Raw genomic sequence first — 20,113 nt, forward strand, 5'->3', positions numbered from 1 at the left:
TGGCGTGGGGATCGATGCTCGTGAGTCGCATCAGTCCCATTCTGTGTATGTCTACCACATTTTCTTTATCCATTCATCTGTTGATGGACACCTAGACTAGTTATATAATTTGACGTTGTGGATTGTGCTGTTTAAACATGGATATGTGGGCGGGGGGTATAATTTAATTGGTAGAGTGTTTGCCTCACATGCATAAAGCTCTGGGCTTAATCCCTAGCACCACCAAAAAAAAAAAACAAACCCAAACAACAACAAAACCCATGAATATGCATGCATTGCTATAGTATGTTGGCTTTTATTCTTTAGGATAAATACTAAGGAGTGGTACCACTGGGTCATAATGGCGATTCCATTTCTAGTCCTTTGAGAACTCTCTGTGCTTATTCCTATAGTCCCGTAAACACACTGTTTTTTTTTTGGGGGGGGGGTACTGGGAATTGAATTGTGGAGCACTTTAGCCACTGAACCACATCCCCAGCTTTTTTTTTTATATTTTTATTTTAAGATAGGATTTCACTAAGTTGCTGAAGCTGGCTTTTAACTCATGATCCTCCTGCTGCAGCCTACTGAGCTGCTGGGATTACAAGCGCAAGCCATTGTGCCTGTCATTCTCAACCGCAATTTTTAAAAATTTCCTTTAAAAAAAAATCAACCAAGCACAGTGGTACATGCCTGTGAGTCCTAGTGACTCTGGAAGTTAAAGAGGGAAGATTGCAAATTCGAGGCCAGCCTCAGCAATTTAGTGAGGCCCAAAGCAGCTTAGTGAGACACTGTCTCAAATATAAAAAGGACTGGGGATGGGGCTTAGTAGTAAAGAGCCCCTGGGTTCAATCCCAAGTACCACCCCACCCCAGTCAAATGCTTCAAATTAAGAAAGATAAAATCTGATATCAAGTGTGCAGTAGAAAGTACCTCATTAGAATCTGATGGAATGACACACTAATCCCAGACACTAGAGTCTAAGGCAGGAGTATCTCAAGTTTGAGGCTAGGTTGGGCAGTTTAGCAAGGCACTATCTCAAAAAATGAAGAGCTTGGAATGTAGTTCAGTGGTAGTGCTCCACTGGGTTCAATCCCCAGGACAGAGGAAAAAGAAAACGAAACAATTCAATGGCCAAGTGGAAATGTATGGAGTCTTATTTATTTATTTATATTTATTTTTTGTGGTACTAGGGATTGAACCCAGGGCCTTGTGCATGCTAGGCAAGCACTCTACCAGCTGAGCTATATCCCCAGCCCCTGGAGTTTTATTTTTTACTATGGAACTTCTGGAATGAGCTTGTTCATTTTGGTGCTGAGAGCAGTGGGACCTGGTATGGGTGGTTTAGTATTGGTGGTACTCTCTGATTTGCACCAGAACTGAAGGGTGGGACCAGTTCAGCTGGTTTCTCCCAAATGTTCCTGTTTTCTTATAGTCTGAGGCACACCTTTAACCTTTATTGAGCTCCTAGTCCACCCAGTAAGTACTTCATTCATAGGAATTTGAATAAAAAGTGAATTTACTTCTTTTCCTTTTCTTTTTAAAAACATTTTTAAAATTTTTTCATATAGGTATAGGTACAACTATAATCCCAGGGGCGCTTTACCATTGAGCCACATCCCCATCCCTTTTTACTTATTTTGAGACAGCATCTTGCTCAGTTGCTTAGTACCTCACCAAATTGCTAGGCTGGCCTCGAACCTGCAATTCACCTGTTTTAGCCTTCTGAGTAGCTGGGATTGCTGGCCTATGCCAGCACGCCCAGCATTTTACCTCTTCTTCTCCACTTCCATCCTTTAGGGCCCATGTGGGTAGTCTTGTCTCCCATGTGACATACACTCCCTGTTTCCTTATTGTACCATGTGTAAATTCTTTGTACTAGAGTAGCTGGCATTCTCTTTTAGGCAACCTTCCACACCCTAACCCTTTTTCAAGTGAATCTCACATAGGTAACCCTGAAACCTGAAACCATTCAGCCCCTCAAAAACAAAACATAAAATGAGAAAGTAACTGTTAAGTTTGGTTGTTTTTTTTTTTTTTTGGCTTCTCCTGTCTTCCTCTAGGGGCGCCAGAACATGTTTCTTCTGGAGCTAAATTTCCTGAAAATGAGTTGGCATTTATTTGGGTTGGAAATGTTCAGTGGTAGAGCATTTGCCTGGCCCAACTGAGGCCCTGGATTTGATCCCCAGAACTGGGGAAAAAGAAAAAAGCAAAACAAAAAGACATTTATTACATAATTAGCCAGTTGCATAAAATTTATATTGACAATGTTATTGAATGATGGCCATTTAGAACTACTCAGGAAAAAATTAGAAGCTTGGTCACATAACTAGATGTCCAGTGGTAAAAATGAACAACAAGTTGAGTGCGATGGTGCACAACTATAATCCCAGAGACTTGGGAAGCTGTGAGGCAGAAGAATTGCAAATTTGAGGCCATCCTCAGCAACTTAGGCCCTAGGCAGTTTAGTGAGACCCTATCTCAAAATACAACTGGGGATGTAACTCAGTTGTAGAGTGCCCTTGAGTTTGGTTCTCAATTAAAAAAAAAAAAATGAATGACAGTTCATGGTTATGGGAAACAAAAGGATGATTTAATGATGGAATAAATTTTTTTAAAATTATTTTTTAGTTGTAGTTGGACACAATACCTTTATTTATTCATTTTTATGTGGTGCCTCACACACACTAGGCGAGCGCTCTACCACTGAGCCACAATCCCAGCCCTATGATGGAATAAATTTGCTTAGTGATTTATATTAGGTTTATGCATTCAGAGCTATCATGATCATTATCAAAATATCATTAGAAAATAACATTGTTAATGCTGATGTGTAACTCATTTACCTTTTAATTTCCTTTTTTTCACTATGGAAAAAATTGTGATTTTAGATGAAGTGGTGTATTTTGGGAAGGTAGCCATCATATTACATCACAACTGCCTGTATACCCAGGATGATATGAATGAATGAACCATTTTCTTTTTTTTTTTTTTATAGGGAAGATGGAAGAGCTGAGTCAAGCCCTGGCTAGTAGCTTTTCTGTGTCTCAAGATCTGAACAGCACAGCTGCCCCACACCCCCGCCTATCCCAATACAAGTCCAAATACAGTTCCTTGGAGCAGAGTGAGCGGCGCCGCCGGTTACTGGAACTGCAGAAATTGTAAGGATGCTTTAACTCCTTGGCTTCTTTCTTCATTCTGGGAGCTGAGAATGATTCAGGGGTGTCTAGGCTTGTCTCTACAGAACCCTTTCAAAAATAGACTATTTGTAGATTGATCTTTCTGCCAATAGATTTGGGAGGGTAAATCCTGGCAGAGTTAGGTATCCTTAATGTTCAGATTTTAGGAAAAAAAGAGGAAGTAGGAAGAGACTAAAACTTGAAAGAAAAGCTCAGTTATTTGGTTAAATTTTGCTGTTTTTCCTGGCAACAGTATGGAGCTTTGCAATTTAGGGACTTGTGAAAGCCACACCTAGACTTCCACTCCCCACATTCTGAGGGCTGCTTATGTGTGGCTTCTCCCACGCTCTGAATTCTGGTATTGGTGTGGTCTTCCCGTCTGCATTTACCCCAAATGTTCTGTGGAGCCCTTGGGAGTTCAAGACAAACAATTCCTTAGGGAATCTGAGGAAATGTCTTCCATACTCTTAATTGTAAGTGCCAAAATGAACAAACAGGGGAAGAGAGCAGAATAGAAGTGTTTGATGTTGGGCTGTTTTGAAGACAGGACCTGTATTTTATTCTCAGTGTGGTGTGTGCCTCTTCTGGATCATAAATTAAGCAATTAGGGACTGGGAGAAACTATTAACTACTGCAGTTTCCATAGAGTCTATATTTTGTCCAGTGCTGCATCCCTGGATGTGTTTGACAGAGATGGTTCCCTATGTCTCCTCAGTTGCTTGCAGATTACATTCCGAGATCACTCCTATTTTCCTCTCCTGTTTTCTTCCTTCCTCCCTGTCTGTCTCTGTTTCTCTCTTTCTTGGGTCCCATCCCATATCTCATTATCTATGTACAAATATTCCAAAATCCGAAACATTTCTGATCCCAAGCATTTCAGTAAGGGATACTCACCTGTATGTGTTTATTGTTCCTCCTCAATTAAAATACAAGCATGGAAGTATAGGCAGGGCTCTGTCCTCATCTGCTCCTGGAAATGCAAGAAGTGGAAATGTACCCTCCCTGCTGATGAAGTCCAGGTAGAGGGGGAGGAGAGTGGGGCTAGAATGTGAGAATAAGAACCAGCAACTGGCTGGCTGTGAGAACTGGGTGGGGAAGCCCAGCCTCGCTTCACTCTAGACCATTTGCTTTCTTCCTCTGTGGGTCCACCTAGCACCAATGTCAGCCTGGGTCTGAGTTTCCCTTTTGGTGGGCAGCACAGAAGGAAGCCCCTGACTGAAGAACAGAGTCAAAGATCAGAGGAGACAGCTGAAGATTTGAAGGATCATCCAGAGAACAAGGCGCAGAAGTATGGGGACTAATATGACAGGCCTGGAATCCAGATCTAGTTTCATGTCCCTCTTTGTGGCCCACTCTAGCACACCAGGAAGAAATAATCCTCCCCCTTTTTCAATTTTACTTTATTATTTTAGAATAGGAAATATATTCATTCATGTAGTTCAAAGTTTGTAGAAGAATACATGTTGAAAAACTTCCCTCCCTATTTTGTCCCCTAGTTGCCCAGTTTCTTTCCTGAACTATTAGTTTTCTTTCCAAAGATATTCTGTGTAGATATGAGCAAGTGTGTTTGATTGTATATATAAATTTTTTTTTTAATTTTAATTGTTTACAATGCTGGAGATTGAACTTCATGCATGCTAGGCAGGTATTCTACCACTGAGCTATACCCACTATTATTATTATTATTACTTATTATTATTTTTGGTACCAGGGATTGAACTCAGGGACACTTAATCACCGAGCCACATCCCCAGCCCTTTTTCATATTTTATTAGAGACAGAGTCTTGCTGAGTTGCTTAGGGCCTCGCTGAGTTGGTGGACTGTCTTTGAGCTAGAGGTCCTCCTGCCTTAGACTCCCGAGTCGCTGGGATTACAGGCGGGCAGCACTGTGCCTGGCTTATTATTATTTTATATTATATATATGCGTGTGTGGGGGGGTGTTGTAGAGGGACACAATACCTTTATTTTATTTATTTTTATTTTTATGTGGTGCTGAAAATTGAACCCAGTGCCTTATACATACAAGGTAGACGCTCTATCACTTAGCTACATCCCCAGCCCCAACCCTATTATTTTTAAAATACAAGTAGTAGTGTACTCTACGCTATTGTATATTTATTTAATAGTGTTTATTTATTTATTTATTTTTGAGAGCTTCTATATCAGTTCATAAAATGCCATATCATCCCCTTTTATGGTGCCAGGTATTCCATTAGTTGTTGGTTTACATGTAACCTTATCATTCCCCTACTGATGGGCATCTGGGTAGTTTCCTTCTTTTGTGATTATAAACAATGCCTAGGAAATAACCACAGATACACATCCTTTCACACATGTAGGAATATATTTGCTGTCTTTTGTTCTTGAAATAAAAGACCATTGTGCTTTCATATGTTCTCTCAGGTATGCAAATTTGAATGAATGGGCATGAACATGTGAATTTAAGAAGAAATCATCTGGGTGCTATCGTGCATGTATGTAATTCCAGGGACTCAGCAGGCTGAGGCAGGAGGATTGCAAGTTCAAGGCCAGCCTGGGCAGCTTAGTGAGACCCTGTCTCACAATTTAAAAAGACGGGGGTGGGGTGGGGAAGAGGAGTAAGAAGAAACCAGTTAACCAGTTGGGTGCTATTGTGGTTGCACATTGCAAGTTCAAAGCCAGCCTCAGCAACTTAGTGAGACCCTGTCTCAAAAATAAAAAATAGGTTGGCTGCAGTGGCTTACACCTGTAATCCCAGTGGCTCAGGAGGCTGAGGGAGGAGGATCGTGAGTTCAAATCCACCCTCAGCAAAAACAAGGCTCTAAGCAACTCAGTGAGACGCTGTTCCTAAATAAAATACAAAATAGGGCTGGGGGTGTGGCTCAGTGGTCGAGTACCTCTGAGTTTAATTCCCTGTATCAAAATAATAAATAAATACTAGAAATGAAGCTTAAGGCTCAATGGTAAAGTGCTTGTGTGGGGCTGGGTTGAATTCCCAGTACTGTTTTAAAAAAAGAAAAATAGGAAAAGAAGAAAACAGTTATGCTGGTTCACTGCCTCAGTGGTTTAATTCTTACATTGCTTTGAGGAAATCAAGTTTAGGAGGTACATTTCCAAATCAATTTAAAACACTTAGGTTCCAGAAATTGCTTTTTCTAGCCTCATAATTTCCCAACCTTTCTAGAACATATAGTTAAAATAATAATAATAATAATAATAATAATAATGTAAAGTAAAAGATAAAATTGTAAACTAAGTGGCTCTTCTTTTTTTTCCCCAAAATATTTATTTTTCAGTTGTAGTTGGACACAATACCTTTACTTTATTTATTTACATGTGATGCTGATGATTGAACCCAGGGCCTCACATGTACTAGGTGAGCGCTTTATTGCTGAGCCACAACCCCAGCACTTAAGTGGCTCTTTTTGAAAGTTAGAAACTGAAGAGAGGCCTGGCTTCTCCTCTGAAAGCTGTGTAAAGTGGAAATCCCCAGAAGCTGTCCTGTTTTAGACTTCTCACTGCATCTCATTGTTTCCTCTCTCTCATCCTAGGGCCTTTGGAAACAGTGTCTGCCAGGCAGGAAATGTCAGTTCTCACCTGGGGTGGGTGGTGTGAGGGTGGGCTCAGCCTATACAGTTAGTGAACGTTGCAAATTCCTTTAAATATCTTACTTTTTCCATTCTTAGGAAATTCAGAGGAAGGCTGTGTCTGTTCAGGGGGGTTCCCTATTTAGGATCTATGAGGAGGCAGCCATTAGTTTGGCTTTGCAAAGGAAATTCCATATTTCTTACTCCCACCCAAATCCCCAAGTTGCTCCCAAATCTGGAGCCTTTGAATTAAATGAAATCTTTTTCATTATAGGATGTTTCTGTCTAAAATGTAACAGCTTATTTATTTTATTTATTTATTTTTTTGGTGGACACAATATCTTTATTTTATTTTTATGTGGTGCTGAGAATCGAAGCCAGTGCCTCACGCATGCTAGGCAAGCAAACTACCACTTGAGCCACATCCCCAGCTCCTCCTTTTTATTTTTGATTAACACATATTAATTGTACATTCTACTGGCATTCAGTGTGATATTTTCACACATGTGTGTAGCATGCACTGATCACGCCCAACCTCTTTTTTTTATTTGTTCATTTTAGTTATATACGACAGTAGAATGTATTTTGATGTATCATACATATGTGTAGTATAACTTCCCATTTTTGTGGTTGTACATGGTTACACTGGTCATGTATTCATATATGAACATAGGAAAGTTATGTCCGATTTATTCTACTGTTTTTCCCATTTCTATCCCCCCTCCTTTTCCCCCACTCTCCTGTCCAATCCCATGAACCTCCACTCCTCCTCCTCCGTTGTGAGTCAGCATCCACAAACATGGGATTGGTTTATTTCACTTAGCATGATATTCTCTGGTTCCATCCATTTATCAGCAAATGCTATGATTTCATTCTTCTTTATGGCTGAGTAATATTCCGTTGTGTAAATATACCACATTTTCTTTTTTTCTTTAATATTTATTTTTTTTAGTTGTATTTGGACACAATACCCTTATTTTATTTATTTTTTTTATGTGGTGCTGAGGATCAAACCCAGGGTCTCACACGTGCTAGGGGAGCGCTCTACCACGCACTTATCACAATTCCAGCCCCCACATTTTCTTTTTCCATTCATCTATTGAAGGGCACCTAGGGTGGTTCCATAGCTATTGTGAATTGAGCTGCTGTGAACATTGATGTGGCTGTGTCACTGTAGTATGCTGATTTTAAATCCTTTGAGCCTATGCCTTTTTTTTCATTCCAGGAAGCGGCTGGATTATGTGAACCATGCCAGGAGACTGGCTGAAGATGATTGGACAGGGGTGGAGAGTGAGGAAGAAGACAAGAAAGATGATGAAGAAATGGACATTGACACTGGCAAGAAGTTACCAAAACGTTATGCGAATCAAGTGCGTGGTCCAGAGATGATTAGACCCACCTTCCTGTATAATGCAGTCAAAGCCCACTGAAATAAATGCTACCATAAAGAGGGGTGGGTGAGCCCAGCTTGGTAGTGCATGCCTGTGATCCCAGCAACTTGGGAGGCTGAGGCAGGAGGATTACAAGTTTTGAGGCCAGCCTGGCAATTTAAAAGACCCTGTCTCAAAAAATAAAAAGAGGTAGGAATATAACTCAGTGGTATAGTGCCCCTGGCTTGAGTCCCCAGGACCAAAACATAATAGTAATACACAAATAAATAAGATAAAATCAAGTACCTTATTCATCCCTGAGGTGTAGCCTCTGGATCATAATAGTTATGAAACTGGAAGGAGATGGGTAAAGTAAGGAAAGGAAAAGGGCCCTACCACCTTGGTCCAGGAAATGAGATAGTAAGCCCTGCATTGATGTAGGTGATAGCACTGAGGAGAGAAGCTGAGTCCCAAGTAAGTGGCTTCCATCCAGTCAGTTGTGCAGGAGACTGGCTCAACTACTGTGAGCACCCGGGTAGAAGTCCCCTCTGCTGGCTTTTCTGTTCTTTTACTTGTATATGTATTGTGCATGTAGGACATGAATGCTTTGTCCTCGTAACATTTGAGCAGCAACCCCTGCTTATAATGGCATTTTTTGTGTTCCCAGTTGATGCTCTCTGAGTGGTTAATTGATGTTCCTTCAGATTTGGGACAAGAATGGATTGTGGTGGTGTGCCCTGTTGGAAAAAGAGCCCTTATTGTGGCCTCCAGGGTGAGTAGCTGCCTCCTACTCTCTGTTAGCCGGCCTGGTGTATGGTGTGAGGGATTTTTTGTGCTTCATTTTTCTCATCTGCTCTGGCAGTTGTGCCTGGAATGGGGCTTGAAATGCTTTCCTGCAGGAAGGATGTGTTGAGAGCCATCTTGGGCCAATTACACCCCTGCACAATGAGGAAGCAAGAGGGTGAGAAGACCTGGATGCCTAACAAGAATGGTTGCTTTCTTCCCACAGGGTTCTACCAGTGCCTATACCAAGAGTGGCTACTGTGTCAACAGGTTTTCTTCCCTTCTGCCAGGAGGCAATAGGAGAAACTCAACAAATGCAAAAGGTACCTACATAAGATGCCTGCTTACTAAGTAATTTTTTTTTTTTTTTGAACCCAGGATTGAACTCAGGGGCACTTAAACATAGAGCCACATCCCAGTCCTATTTTGTATTTTATTTAGAGACAGGGTCTCACTGGGTTGCTTAGTGCCTCACTTTTGCAAAGGCTGGCTTTGACTTGTGATTCTCTTGCCTCAGCCTCCTAAGCCATCAGGATTACAGGCATGTGCCATTTTGCTCAGCTTGTTTACTAAGTTTTATATTCAGTTCAAGACAGTGTCTGTTGCTTGGCTAGTTGTTAAGGACTCACTTTGAAAGCATACTTAAAACTGCACACAGACACTGTACTGATCCCTGAACTCAGGCTCTCCCATTCAAAGTCATTCCTCCTCAGTTGTAGAAGAGATACAACCCTGAGTCCTGCTGGGCAGTAAATCTCTGAGTTAAGGTCAGCATGCCTTTGGACTTCCATTATAAGATGACAGATGCAGATTTTGGGGTAAAGATCCTGAGAGAATGTCACGTTTCATGGTACAATCACTGCTCGGCTTCCCTTCTGAATTCCCTTTCTCCTTTATCATTGACCCAACCTTATCTTCTCCTGCCTGGCCTAGCTGACCAGGCTAAGATAAAGGTAAATAACTTGTCCATGGCTATAGTTTAGCCCTTGACTTCCCTCTGTGACCATCTTATCTCCTTAATTGGATTATAAATTCCTTAAAGGGGGACTATTTATAGTTAAATTATAACAAAGCATCTAGAAACTTAAAAAGTTATTGTAAGCTGGCTCAGTGGCACACACCTGTAATGCCATCTTCTTTCTGAGGCAGGTCTGAGGCCAATTTGGGCAACTTAGTGAGACCCTGTCTTAAAATCAAATGAAAAAATAAAAAATAAAAGAGTTGGAGACATAGCGAACTAATACTGCAAGGCCTTGGGCTCAGTCCCTAGTAATGGAAAACAAACAAACAAACAAAACAAACAAGTAGTTGTAAGCCAGGTATGTATTACCATTTACTAATATATCTACTTGGGAGTCTGAGGCAGGAAGATAACTTGAGCTCAGGAGTTTGAGACCAACCTGACAACACAGTGAGACCCCTCTCAAAAAAAAAAAATTAATTAATTAAACCAAAATGGAAGACAACTTGCTTTAAAATTTGAGTTTGTTTCTGTAATGTTCCAATTTGTCTAAATGTTCAGAATTCCTGCTGGGCATAGTGGTACATGTTTCTATCCTAGCAACTCAGGAGGCTAAGGCAGGAGAATCACAAATTTGAGGCCAGCCTCAGAGATTCAGCAAGACCCAGTTTCAAAATAAAAATAAAAAGGGTTAGGAATGTAGCTCAGTGGTAAATTTTCCCTGGGTTCAGTCTCTAGTACCAAATAATTAAAAGTTGAGAATTCCCACTTGAGTGAAGCATTGTCTTGATTCCTTTTGACCTGTGTATCCATGTCACCCTTAACCCATTAAGTCCTAAGTTTTCAATTCCATATAGGATAATGAACATAATGGGTTAAGGTGTACCAGGTAGCCAGAAGGGGCCGTGAAGAATGCTTTCCCTAATGAATTGTTAGTTCTAGTGCTGACTTGTTGCAAGCACTGAGTATTTATCTAGAATGGGGTTCCCTAGATTGTGGTGGAGGGAACCCTGGTTGGAAGTGGAATCCTGACTTTCTGCCTTTTGTCTCCAGAGTACACCATTCTGGATTGCATTTACAGTGAGGTGAATCAGACCTACTATGTTCTAGATGTGATGTGCTGGCGAGGACACCCTTTTTATGACTGCCAGGTAAGGATTGATACTCCCCTCATGTTTTTTTCTGTCTTTTCCTCTCCAGGAAAGTGGCTCAGCATGTGGCTTTGATACGTGACCAACTTCTTGGTGTGTACAGGATGTGGTATATCAAGAACATTATCTAATGCTCCCTGCATCTCTTAGTGTTTAAATTAGCTTAGTTTTGAAAAAGAAGTAGGAGGAACTAAGGGAAGGATAGCAGTTCTTGCAAGGAGGAAAAACAGCAGAAGTGTAGGCTGGGCCTGTAGCTGCTGAGGCCACTCCCTCACTTCTCTCCAGAGAATAGGAGGGTGACTGTAGGGAAGACTGTGGAGCAAGGAAGATGCCACCTTGTGGAGATGGGACCAGGAAGAGAGGGTGGAATGCAAGTCACCATCAAATAGACCCCCTCAACCTCCACTCCTTCACCAACCACATCCTGACCCTGAAGATGCCAGGGCCTCCGTGATATTATAGAAAGCCTCAAATCTCAAAGGCTCTAGCTCTACAAGGACAGCTTTCCAAGTGAGAAGAGGCCCACTACTCCCCCTCTAGTTTCACCTTCCCCAACATTTTCTCACTTTGGTGCTTCTTGTGGTGACTGCTGCAGTGATCAGAGTGAGGCTGGATGTGCACTAGGCCTCATGGCTGTTAACATCACGCCCTGTGTTGTTTCTGTTGTATAGTAGTACTCTTTTGCTCCTTGTTAATTAGTTTTTCATATTAGTACTCAATATGTGGACTTTAGACCAGGCATATCAGAAAGTTGTTAGAAATGCACATTCTCAAACCTACAGAACCATCGGGTGGGAGTGGGCCTGAAAGTTTTAAACAGCCTCCAGGTGATCTTCATGAAGGCTCAAGTGTGAGAATCACATTGTTACCACAGGCTGTTTCTTTCCATAGGCATTACCTCACAGTAGATTTCCAAATCTTGCCAGGTGGTGCCAGAATTCTCAAGTGATCCTTAAACATTTGCAGTTAGGATTTGTTGTTTTGTTTTGTTTTTGTGGTGTTGGGGATTACAACCCAGGTCCTTGTGCATGCAAGGCAAGCACTCTACCAACTGAGCTATATCCCAGCCCCTAGCAATTAGGATATATATTGCTAAACACTTTGTGGCATTAATGCATTAAATCCCTTGCAATAATCTGTAAGGCAAGTACTACTATTATCCTTGTGTAGATATGAAAAACTGAGATCCTCAGATGTTAAGTACCTTGCCCAAATACAGAGGCAAGATTACACCTATGAATGTAAATTCGGTCCAGCACATGTCTTCCTTTAATTCTGTTGAAGGATGTTTCATCACAGCCTATAAATTTGGTAACTAAAACCACTTATATTTTTATAATATAAAGAAAAGATGCCTAGTGTAGTTCAGTGGTAGAGTGCCTCTGGGTTCAGTCCCCAGTACCACCAGGGGAAAAAAAAGGCTGTATGTGTGCTTTTAATTTTTAATTTCCAAAAAGAACACAATTTGAAAGAATGATAAAGTTCAACATAAGTATAGAAGGATACATGTCACTGATTCAGAGAATAAAATAGTTTCTGAAAAGTTTCAACTGTATCATAGTTTCTAATAGTCAGGCCTAATATAAAGAAGAGGGGTTACATAATGTTCTTTGGAGTTGAAGAGTCCTAGGTCACACATTATTTTCTCTGTGTACCTGGGCAAGTGACTTAACTTCTCTTATCCTCAAGAGTCCTCACCTATAAAATGGAGATAATGTGATACAACTCCCAGAGGGTGATTGAAGATTAATTATATTATATTATGAAAGTAGGCCTTCAGTGATAAATGTTGGCTTTGTTGCTATTAATAGTCCTGTTGAGTTTTAAGGAAGAAAATCTTGAAGGATTTGATAATCTTCTTGCTGACCTTATGGTTTTAAATGAAAGAGGGATAATGACAGAAGGGAATAGGTCTTTGTAAGTCAAGTGGCTATTTAGAATTGGGTGCCCCCCCCCCCCACTTAAAGAGTTTGAAAGAGTTTGAAATGATGGGCTGGGGTTGTGGCTCAGTGGTAGAATGCTTGCCTGGCATGTGTGAGGCACTGGGTTCGATCCTCAGCACCACATTAAAATAAAATAAAGATATTGTGTCCACTTAAAAACTAAAAAATAAGTATTAAAAAAAAAAGAGTTTGAGATGACCAGTATTTCGTCTTTCTGTGTCCCTTTTCTATGCAGACTGATTTCCGATTCTACTGGATGCATTCAAAATTGCCGGAAGAAGAAGGACTGGGCGAGAAAACCACGCTCAATCCTGTAAGACTTAGTGTTAGGATCAGAGAATTCTTTATAGGGATAAGGATTGATCTGTTATCTAAATATAATCATTCTAAATGAAATGATCTTTTTTCCTACTTTTTTTTTTTTTCCTTTTGATTCCAGGGATTGAACCCAGGGTGCTTAATCACTGAGCCATATCTCCAAATCTTTTTTACTTTTTTTTTTGAGATAGGGTCTCACTAAGTTGCTGAGACTGGCTTTGAACTTGGGATCCTCCTGCCTCAGTCTCCCAAGCCACTGGGATTACAAACATGTGCTACCATGCCCATCTTTTCCACATTTTTTTTTTTAATAAGAGGCTCTGAACTCTTTTTAAAAAATATCTTTATTTTATTTATTTATTATGTGGTGCTGAGGATCGAACCCATTGCCTCACATATGTGAGGCAAGCGCTCAACCACCAAGCCACAACCCCAGCCTCCCCCGCTCCAGTCTGTGTAGTTTTGATTTGCATTTCCCTAATTGCTATTGATGTTGAATATCATATATTTGTTTGCCATTTGTATTTCTTCTTCTGAGAAGTGTCTGTTTAATTCATTTGGCCATTTATTAATTGGGTTATTTTTTGGTGTAAAATGTTTTGAGTTCTTTATATATTCTAGATATTAATTCTCTGTTAGAAGTCTAGGGAGCATGAGTTGGGGTTGTAGCTCAGAGTAGAGTGCTTGCCTTGAATGTGGAAGGCCCTGGATTTAATCCTCAGCACCACATAAATAAATAAATAAATAAATAAATAAATAAATAAATAAATAAATAAAGGTATTGTGTCCATCTACAACTAAAAAGTATTTTAAAAAAAAGTGTAGGGAGCAAAGATTTCTCTTCACATTCCTAATTCTCTCTCCACATTGAAATGATCTTTTTTGAGTCAGCATGGTACAATGAGAAGAGTATGGACTTAACAGTCATCCAGATTTGAATTCCATTTGTGTTTTTAATAATTACTAGGGTAAGAGCCGAGGTGTAGCTTAGTTGTAGAGCATTTACCTAGCATGCACATGTCCCTGGGTTGGATCCCCAGCACTACAAAAACAAAACAAATCAACCCAGACCTTATCATAGACCAGTTCAGTAAGAATTTCAGGGTGTGACTTACCTGAGATGAATATATATATATATTTTTTCTTTTTTTGGCCAGTAATGGGCATTGAATCCAGGGGAGCTCTCCTAGACCTTTTTATTTTGAAATGGTCTCTCTAAGTTGCCCAGACTGTTTTCAAATAGGCGATCCTCCTAGTCAGCCTCTGGAGTTGCTGAGATTACAGGTATGTACCACCATTGCCTGGCTTGCATTAATAATTTTTAAAAGCTCCCTTGATTCTCTACCTCCTTCCTCCCTCCCAGATGATTGTTGTGTGTAATGGAAGGTTGGGAACCTTTGAGGGAAGGTGGTTGGGAGCAGATAGGGAAAGATGAGACTGAAACTTCTTTTTTTGTGTATTGCTGGGGATTGAACTCAGGGCCTTGTGCATGTGAGGCAAGCACTCTACCAACTGAGATACGTCCCCAGCCCCTGAAAATTATAACCAATCGCATTTGTAACTTGTACTAACTATTTGATCTAATTTATATTTCAGTTTAAATTTGTGGGACTAAAGAATTTTCCTTGTACCCCTGAGAGTCTGTGTAAGGTGCTATCTATGGATTTCCCTTTTGAGGTAATGAGACCATTGTCATTATTGCTTTCATGGTTGTAGGGTACAGAGAGACTTAGTTACATGAGATCTTAAGATATCTTTTGCTGTGTCAGAGCATTAGAACAGTGCTGAAAATGGATTCCTGGGAAAGGATGTTCTTGCTGCCCTTTAGAGCTTGAGTTCCACCCCTGCTAGATAATCTGAATGCCAGAGCCAGAGCTGCATTAAAGGACAGATCATCCAACTCCCTCTGAGAAACTGAGGTCCGTAGTAGCAAGGTTTTCCATTCCTAGGTCCTTCTGTATGTCTCTTCCTGCTACAAGCTTAAGAAATAGGCCTCTTGTTTGACTGCCATAGTGGTCATAAAGTAAAAGGTCATCTGTGACTGACTCAAACAAATGTTTGAATCTCTAATCCTCTTTTTGGCCAAAGTATAAATGGCACTACCTGCTGAGCAGTGGTGTGAGAACAGGGTGACCAAATCATCCAATTTTAACAGCACTCACCCTGTTATATCTCTGAATGTTTCCTGACACCAGAAGCTCCTAGGTCCTGGGCAGTCTTTTTTCATCTTTAGAAACTATAGTTACCCACTCCAGGCTCAAGCAGAATTTCCTTTTCCCATCACACCATTTAAAATTCTGCCTACTCACCCCAAGTATTTGCTTGAACTGTCTATAATTTTACAAAAGGATCACAGCTTCCTGAATGAGGAAATGGCACAGGCTGAGTTGCCTTCATTTCTGGAAGTCAATTAAGAAGGTGGTAGGAACACTATCTTTATTTATATCCCTTATACCCTAGTGGCAATAAATGCTTTTTAGAGATGAGTCACTGAATCATGGAAAAGAAAATATGGGACTGTAGGAGGTCTTCCCGTTGAGAAAACTGAGTTTCCCAGAATATGGCTTGCAAACATTTTAGGGGGAGGTTTAGGCAGCTGACAGTATCTGGGGAAGCAGGGCTTCTACATAGCCTGGTCCCTGTGCTCAGCAGTTCTGCACTTCAGAGGACATACCTAGTTTCCCTGACTTTGTTCATGGGGCCCTCAGCCTGAACACAGAGACTGTGGAGTAGTGCAAAATATCTGGAATTTGGATACAGAGGACCTGGGCTCAAGTTGAATTTCTGCTTTATACTCACCGTGTGTTTCAGGGAGACCCTCAGAACTCCCCAAGCCCTAGTAGCTTTCTCTCAAATACTCTTTTGGTGGGTAAGAGGGTGAAATAGTGGATAGGAAATCATTCTGTAAATAGGAAAATGCTATTTTATGTTTTTCTTTTCTAAATTTTAGCTTTTAGACCATTTCTTTATTCAGAGAAACTGCACGTTAGAAGCAAGGACTCTTTTCCTCTGAATGCAGTAAATGTACACAAGAGCTGCCTCTGTGTGTCTAGGCTCTCTTGGAAGAGAGATGTGGCCCCAGATGTCATTGTGATCCCCAATTTCCCCTCTTTTAGGTAGATGGACTTCTCTTCTACCACAAGCAGACCCACTATAGCCCTGGAAGCACTCCCTTGGTGGGCTGGCTGCGCCCATACATGGTGTCAGATGTTCTTGGTGTGGCTGTGCCGGCTGGACCACTAACCACCAAGCCAGAATATGCTGGGCACCAGCTCCAGCAAATTATTGAGCACAAGAGGAGCCAGAAGGAGGGCATGAAGGAACTTCCACACAAGACCTCCGAGAATGGGCACTATGAGCTTGAACACCTGTCCACCCCCAAGCTGAAGGGGCCTTCCCATAGCCCAGACCACCCTGGAAGTCTCATGGAAAACTAAAGAGGGCAGCTTCCTTTAGGTCACAAGATGGGTCTTAGCCCCAGAAGGAAGACTGGAGAAGAAGACAGTGACAATAACTGGTGATTTCTTTTTAGACTGGAATTTCCAAAGGTCAGTCCATCTGGAAGCAGCTTATCTCCTATCTGAAATGCAGGCTCAAACAGCAGAGGAGGGCCCAGGTTGGGTGGATTTAGATTGATTTGAACAGCTTCTACTGTGATTAAACATATCTCAGATCCACAGTGTAAATATATATAATTCTTAAGAAAGAACTTGTTTGTGATTCTTAAATTTTAGACAGCCTTGAATCTCCATCACTTCCCCCACCCAGACTACTTACCATGACTATTCAGGTCTCCCTATTTCACCCTTTTTAGCACTCCAACATTCTGCTGAGTTTCAGTTGCTGCTGTTGGTAACGGCATTTTCTGAAAGGTCTTACCAGGAACTGCAATTCTTGGTATTTGAATATGTTCCCTCTTCTGAGAAGACAAGTGTGATTTTCTTTGGTTTAGACATTGCCAAAGATAAAACGCTAATGGGGTTCATTCCTGCCACAGATGTTTGAGCTCCTACCAGGAGATGAACCTGAGTTGTCAAGTAGGTTTTTGAGGTGGAAAAACTTGGTTTCTGACTTTGAGGAGTGCCTAGTCCAGTCGGAAAATATACCCATCAGTGTGTCGAGTGCGTTGAGATGGTGACATGATTACTTTAGCACAAAAAGGCACACAGAGGTTGCAAGAAAGAACAGAGCAGGTAAATCAGGAGGTTAGAGCTGGCTCTGCAAAAGGGCACAGTGTGTTCTGCAGAACAGGAGGAAAGGAGTTCTTCAGATATTGGCACTGTGCAACTATACTCCTCTGGAGCAGGGCAGAACTTGCTCTGGAAACTGGTTTAGCATGGCTTAAGTGTAAAGTAGGATTGGTGAGTTTGGGAGAGGAGGCTGGAGAGAGATGGGAGGCTTTAGATTTTATGTCATGGGTGAGAGGGAGCAAAGGAAGAGTTCTGAGGCTAGATCCCTTCAGATCTGCGAACTAGAGCTCTAGTTTGTAAGTGGAAGATGGTGTCTAATACTAACCATTGCTGGGTGTGGTGGTACAGGCCTGTAATTCCAGTAGCTTGGGAGGCTGAGGCAGGAGGATTGCAAATTCAAGGCCATCTTTAGCAATTTAGTGAGACCCTGTCTCAAAATAAAACAAATAGAGCTGGGGATGTGGCTCAGTGGATAAGTGCCCCTGGGTTCAATCCGTGGTACCAAAAACAAAAACAAAACAAACAAACAAACAAAAACCCAAAACCACTATCTAGTTTGTGCTCTGTTTTTAGGAAGTGTGTCCCCGTTCCCATGGGTCTCTTTCTGCTCCCCACCCAGTCCAATTTTCTAAGACTTCTCTTCTTGAACAAAAGAAGTTCACCATTCCTTCCAGCAATAATAGTGTCAAAATTTCAGAAGGATCCAGTTCAGATCTTGTCTGACATCAGAGTTCCCGTTGAGTCTATTAGTTCTGAAAACAGATTTGGCCAGCAGCAGTGGTTAAGCAGAGCCTGATTACACCAGTTCTGCACATCCAGTGGAACTAGACCCAGTACTGGCTTTTAGACATCTTCTGAAGGTGACTCTGCAAAATTTGAGAAGGAAGAAGCTCTCATTTTGCCCTCACCCAATGATGATCCTGCTGGCTATAGATTCAAGCATTTGCCTCATCAATAAGCTCTTTACTGAATTTAGGTCAATTTTAAAATTGGGATACAGTTCCTTTTGCCAAGGAGCATGTTGTAGACTTCCTAGATGTTTAGTCTCTATTTGATGATTTTCTGAGTGTTCTAACCTAGGCTCTTAGTAGTCAACTTTATTAGTTCAGGGGCTGTATATGCTAGTGTCAGTAAGCTTGGTCAGACTCTGCTCAGAAATAATGAAGTCTGAAAGGCCTGCTTTCCCAAAGGATTCTCTCTAGAGATAGATGCATGAGTTGAACACATCTGCCCAACTTATCAAATACAACTTGATATTGTTGAATGGTAGCTTGAAAGACTTGTCTCAGAGGAGTACCCCTTATATTTTTAACTGAGGATCCAGTTTTATTGGCGACTGGATAGTGATAATTGGTCATAATTTTTTAGGGATTATAAAATCACATTTGCTACTTATTCTAAAGATGGTTGTGTTATATGGGTTGCAATGATAGTATCAGTTTTTTGGCCACCTTTCTGAGCAGCTCTCACCATCTTTTTTTGTGGAATCATCTCTTCCCCATCTATTATGTAATCTGGAATAACTACTTTCCCTTAGCCAAGTATAAGATTCATGATTCAAGATGGTCCAATCACATGTTACAAGGATTTGTGTCTTTAGCAGAGGACCAAGGAGTATAAATCAGTTGGAATTCACTGATTTTGCTAGGGTGTACATTTCTTGTTCTGGCTATGAAAATTGAGTATCCAGTAAATCCTATCTTACTCAAATTAGCCAGAGCTATTATCTGGGTTTATAAGAATCCTAAGTGATACCATTTACCAGTGTGGCCTACCTTACTTGTCTTGGTTGGAAGGCCAGCTTGGCATGAGTTAACATTAATTTTAGGTGTAAACTTCATTAGGTTAAGGAATACCGAGAGAACTGGTAAAGCATTATTTCTGTGTATCTAGAGGAGTTAGTTGACAGGGGGGGATGCTCAGATGTGTGTGGGGGTGGGCAATGTACAATCAGCTGGGGACCCAGATAGAACAGAAAGGCAATTTTCTCTTCTGAAGCTGGGATACACTTTTATTCTCCTGCTATTGGGACATCTGAACTTTAGGCACTTGGATTTGTGGACTCTAGGACTTAACACCAGTGGCTCTCTAGGTTTCCAGACTTTGGACTTGAACTGAGCCACATTGCTGGGATACCTGATTCTCCAGTTTGTAGATGTCCTGACATGGGACCTGTCAGCGTCCATAATTACATGAACCAATTCCTCTAATAAATCCCCTCTCCTTCCTTCCTCTCCCCCCTCCCTCCCTCCCACTTTCTCTCTTTCTCTCTCTGTCTCTCTTTCTCTTTCTTCTATTGGTTCTGTTTTTCTGGAGACCCCTAATTTAGTTAGCAAGGTATTACTAGTTGAGATTTCCTACTTTGTTTCAAGTGTCACTTGAACCCATGCACCTTGAAAAAATCAGGCTTGGATGGTGATTGTTTTAATGTTAGCTCAGAAAATCTCTGTTGGGTTCCAAAGGTTGCATGGAAGTTTGTCATCCTGCTCTGCCTGTGTTTGGCAGTGATTTATCCACATCTGCTGTTGCTCCACTTGCTCCCTTCTTATTCATGTCTCAAGCCATTGAAATGTGATCTTGTTCCCACTATTGCGGATGCTCTCAAGTGACAATGGCCTCCTATTTTCTAAATCCAAGGGACATTGCCCAGGTTTTCTCTTATTTAAATTCAG

The 20,113-nt window shown here is 41.1% G+C and overlaps 1 protein-coding gene across 3 annotated transcripts in view; it reads left to right on the forward strand.

Moving 5' to 3' along the window:
• Window positions 1–16,960, forward strand: part of Snupn (snurportin 1) — a 20,624-nt gene extending 3,664 nt beyond the window's left edge. The window contains exons 2-9 of one of the 3 annotated variants that reach the window (XM_015480391.2): window positions 2,978–3,140; window positions 7,951–8,095; window positions 8,763–8,867; window positions 9,105–9,201; window positions 10,893–10,990; window positions 13,169–13,246; window positions 14,848–14,928; window positions 16,368–16,960. In XM_015480391.2, the coding sequence (XP_015335877.1) occupies window positions 2,983–3,140; window positions 7,951–8,095; window positions 8,763–8,867; window positions 9,105–9,201; window positions 10,893–10,990; window positions 13,169–13,246; window positions 14,848–14,928; window positions 16,368–16,688 (1,083 nt within the window). In that variant the 5' untranslated portion in view covers window positions 2,978–2,982 and the 3' untranslated portion in view covers window positions 16,689–16,960. Of the gene's footprint in view, window positions 1–2,977; window positions 3,141–5,570; window positions 5,634–7,950; window positions 8,096–8,762; window positions 8,868–9,104; window positions 9,202–10,892; window positions 10,991–13,168; window positions 13,247–14,847; window positions 14,929–16,367 lie in introns of those variants that run through there. The other 2 variants (XM_048793055.1, XM_048793054.1) reach the window with 2 other exon arrangements.
• The last annotated feature ends 3,153 nt before the right edge of the window (window positions 16,961–20,113 follow it).

This window comes from Marmota marmota, unplaced genomic scaffold (assembly GCF_001458135.2).
Source record: "Marmota marmota marmota unplaced genomic scaffold, marMar, whole genome shotgun sequence".
NCBI classification, from domain to species: Eukaryota; Metazoa; Chordata; class Mammalia; order Rodentia; family Sciuridae; genus Marmota; species Marmota marmota.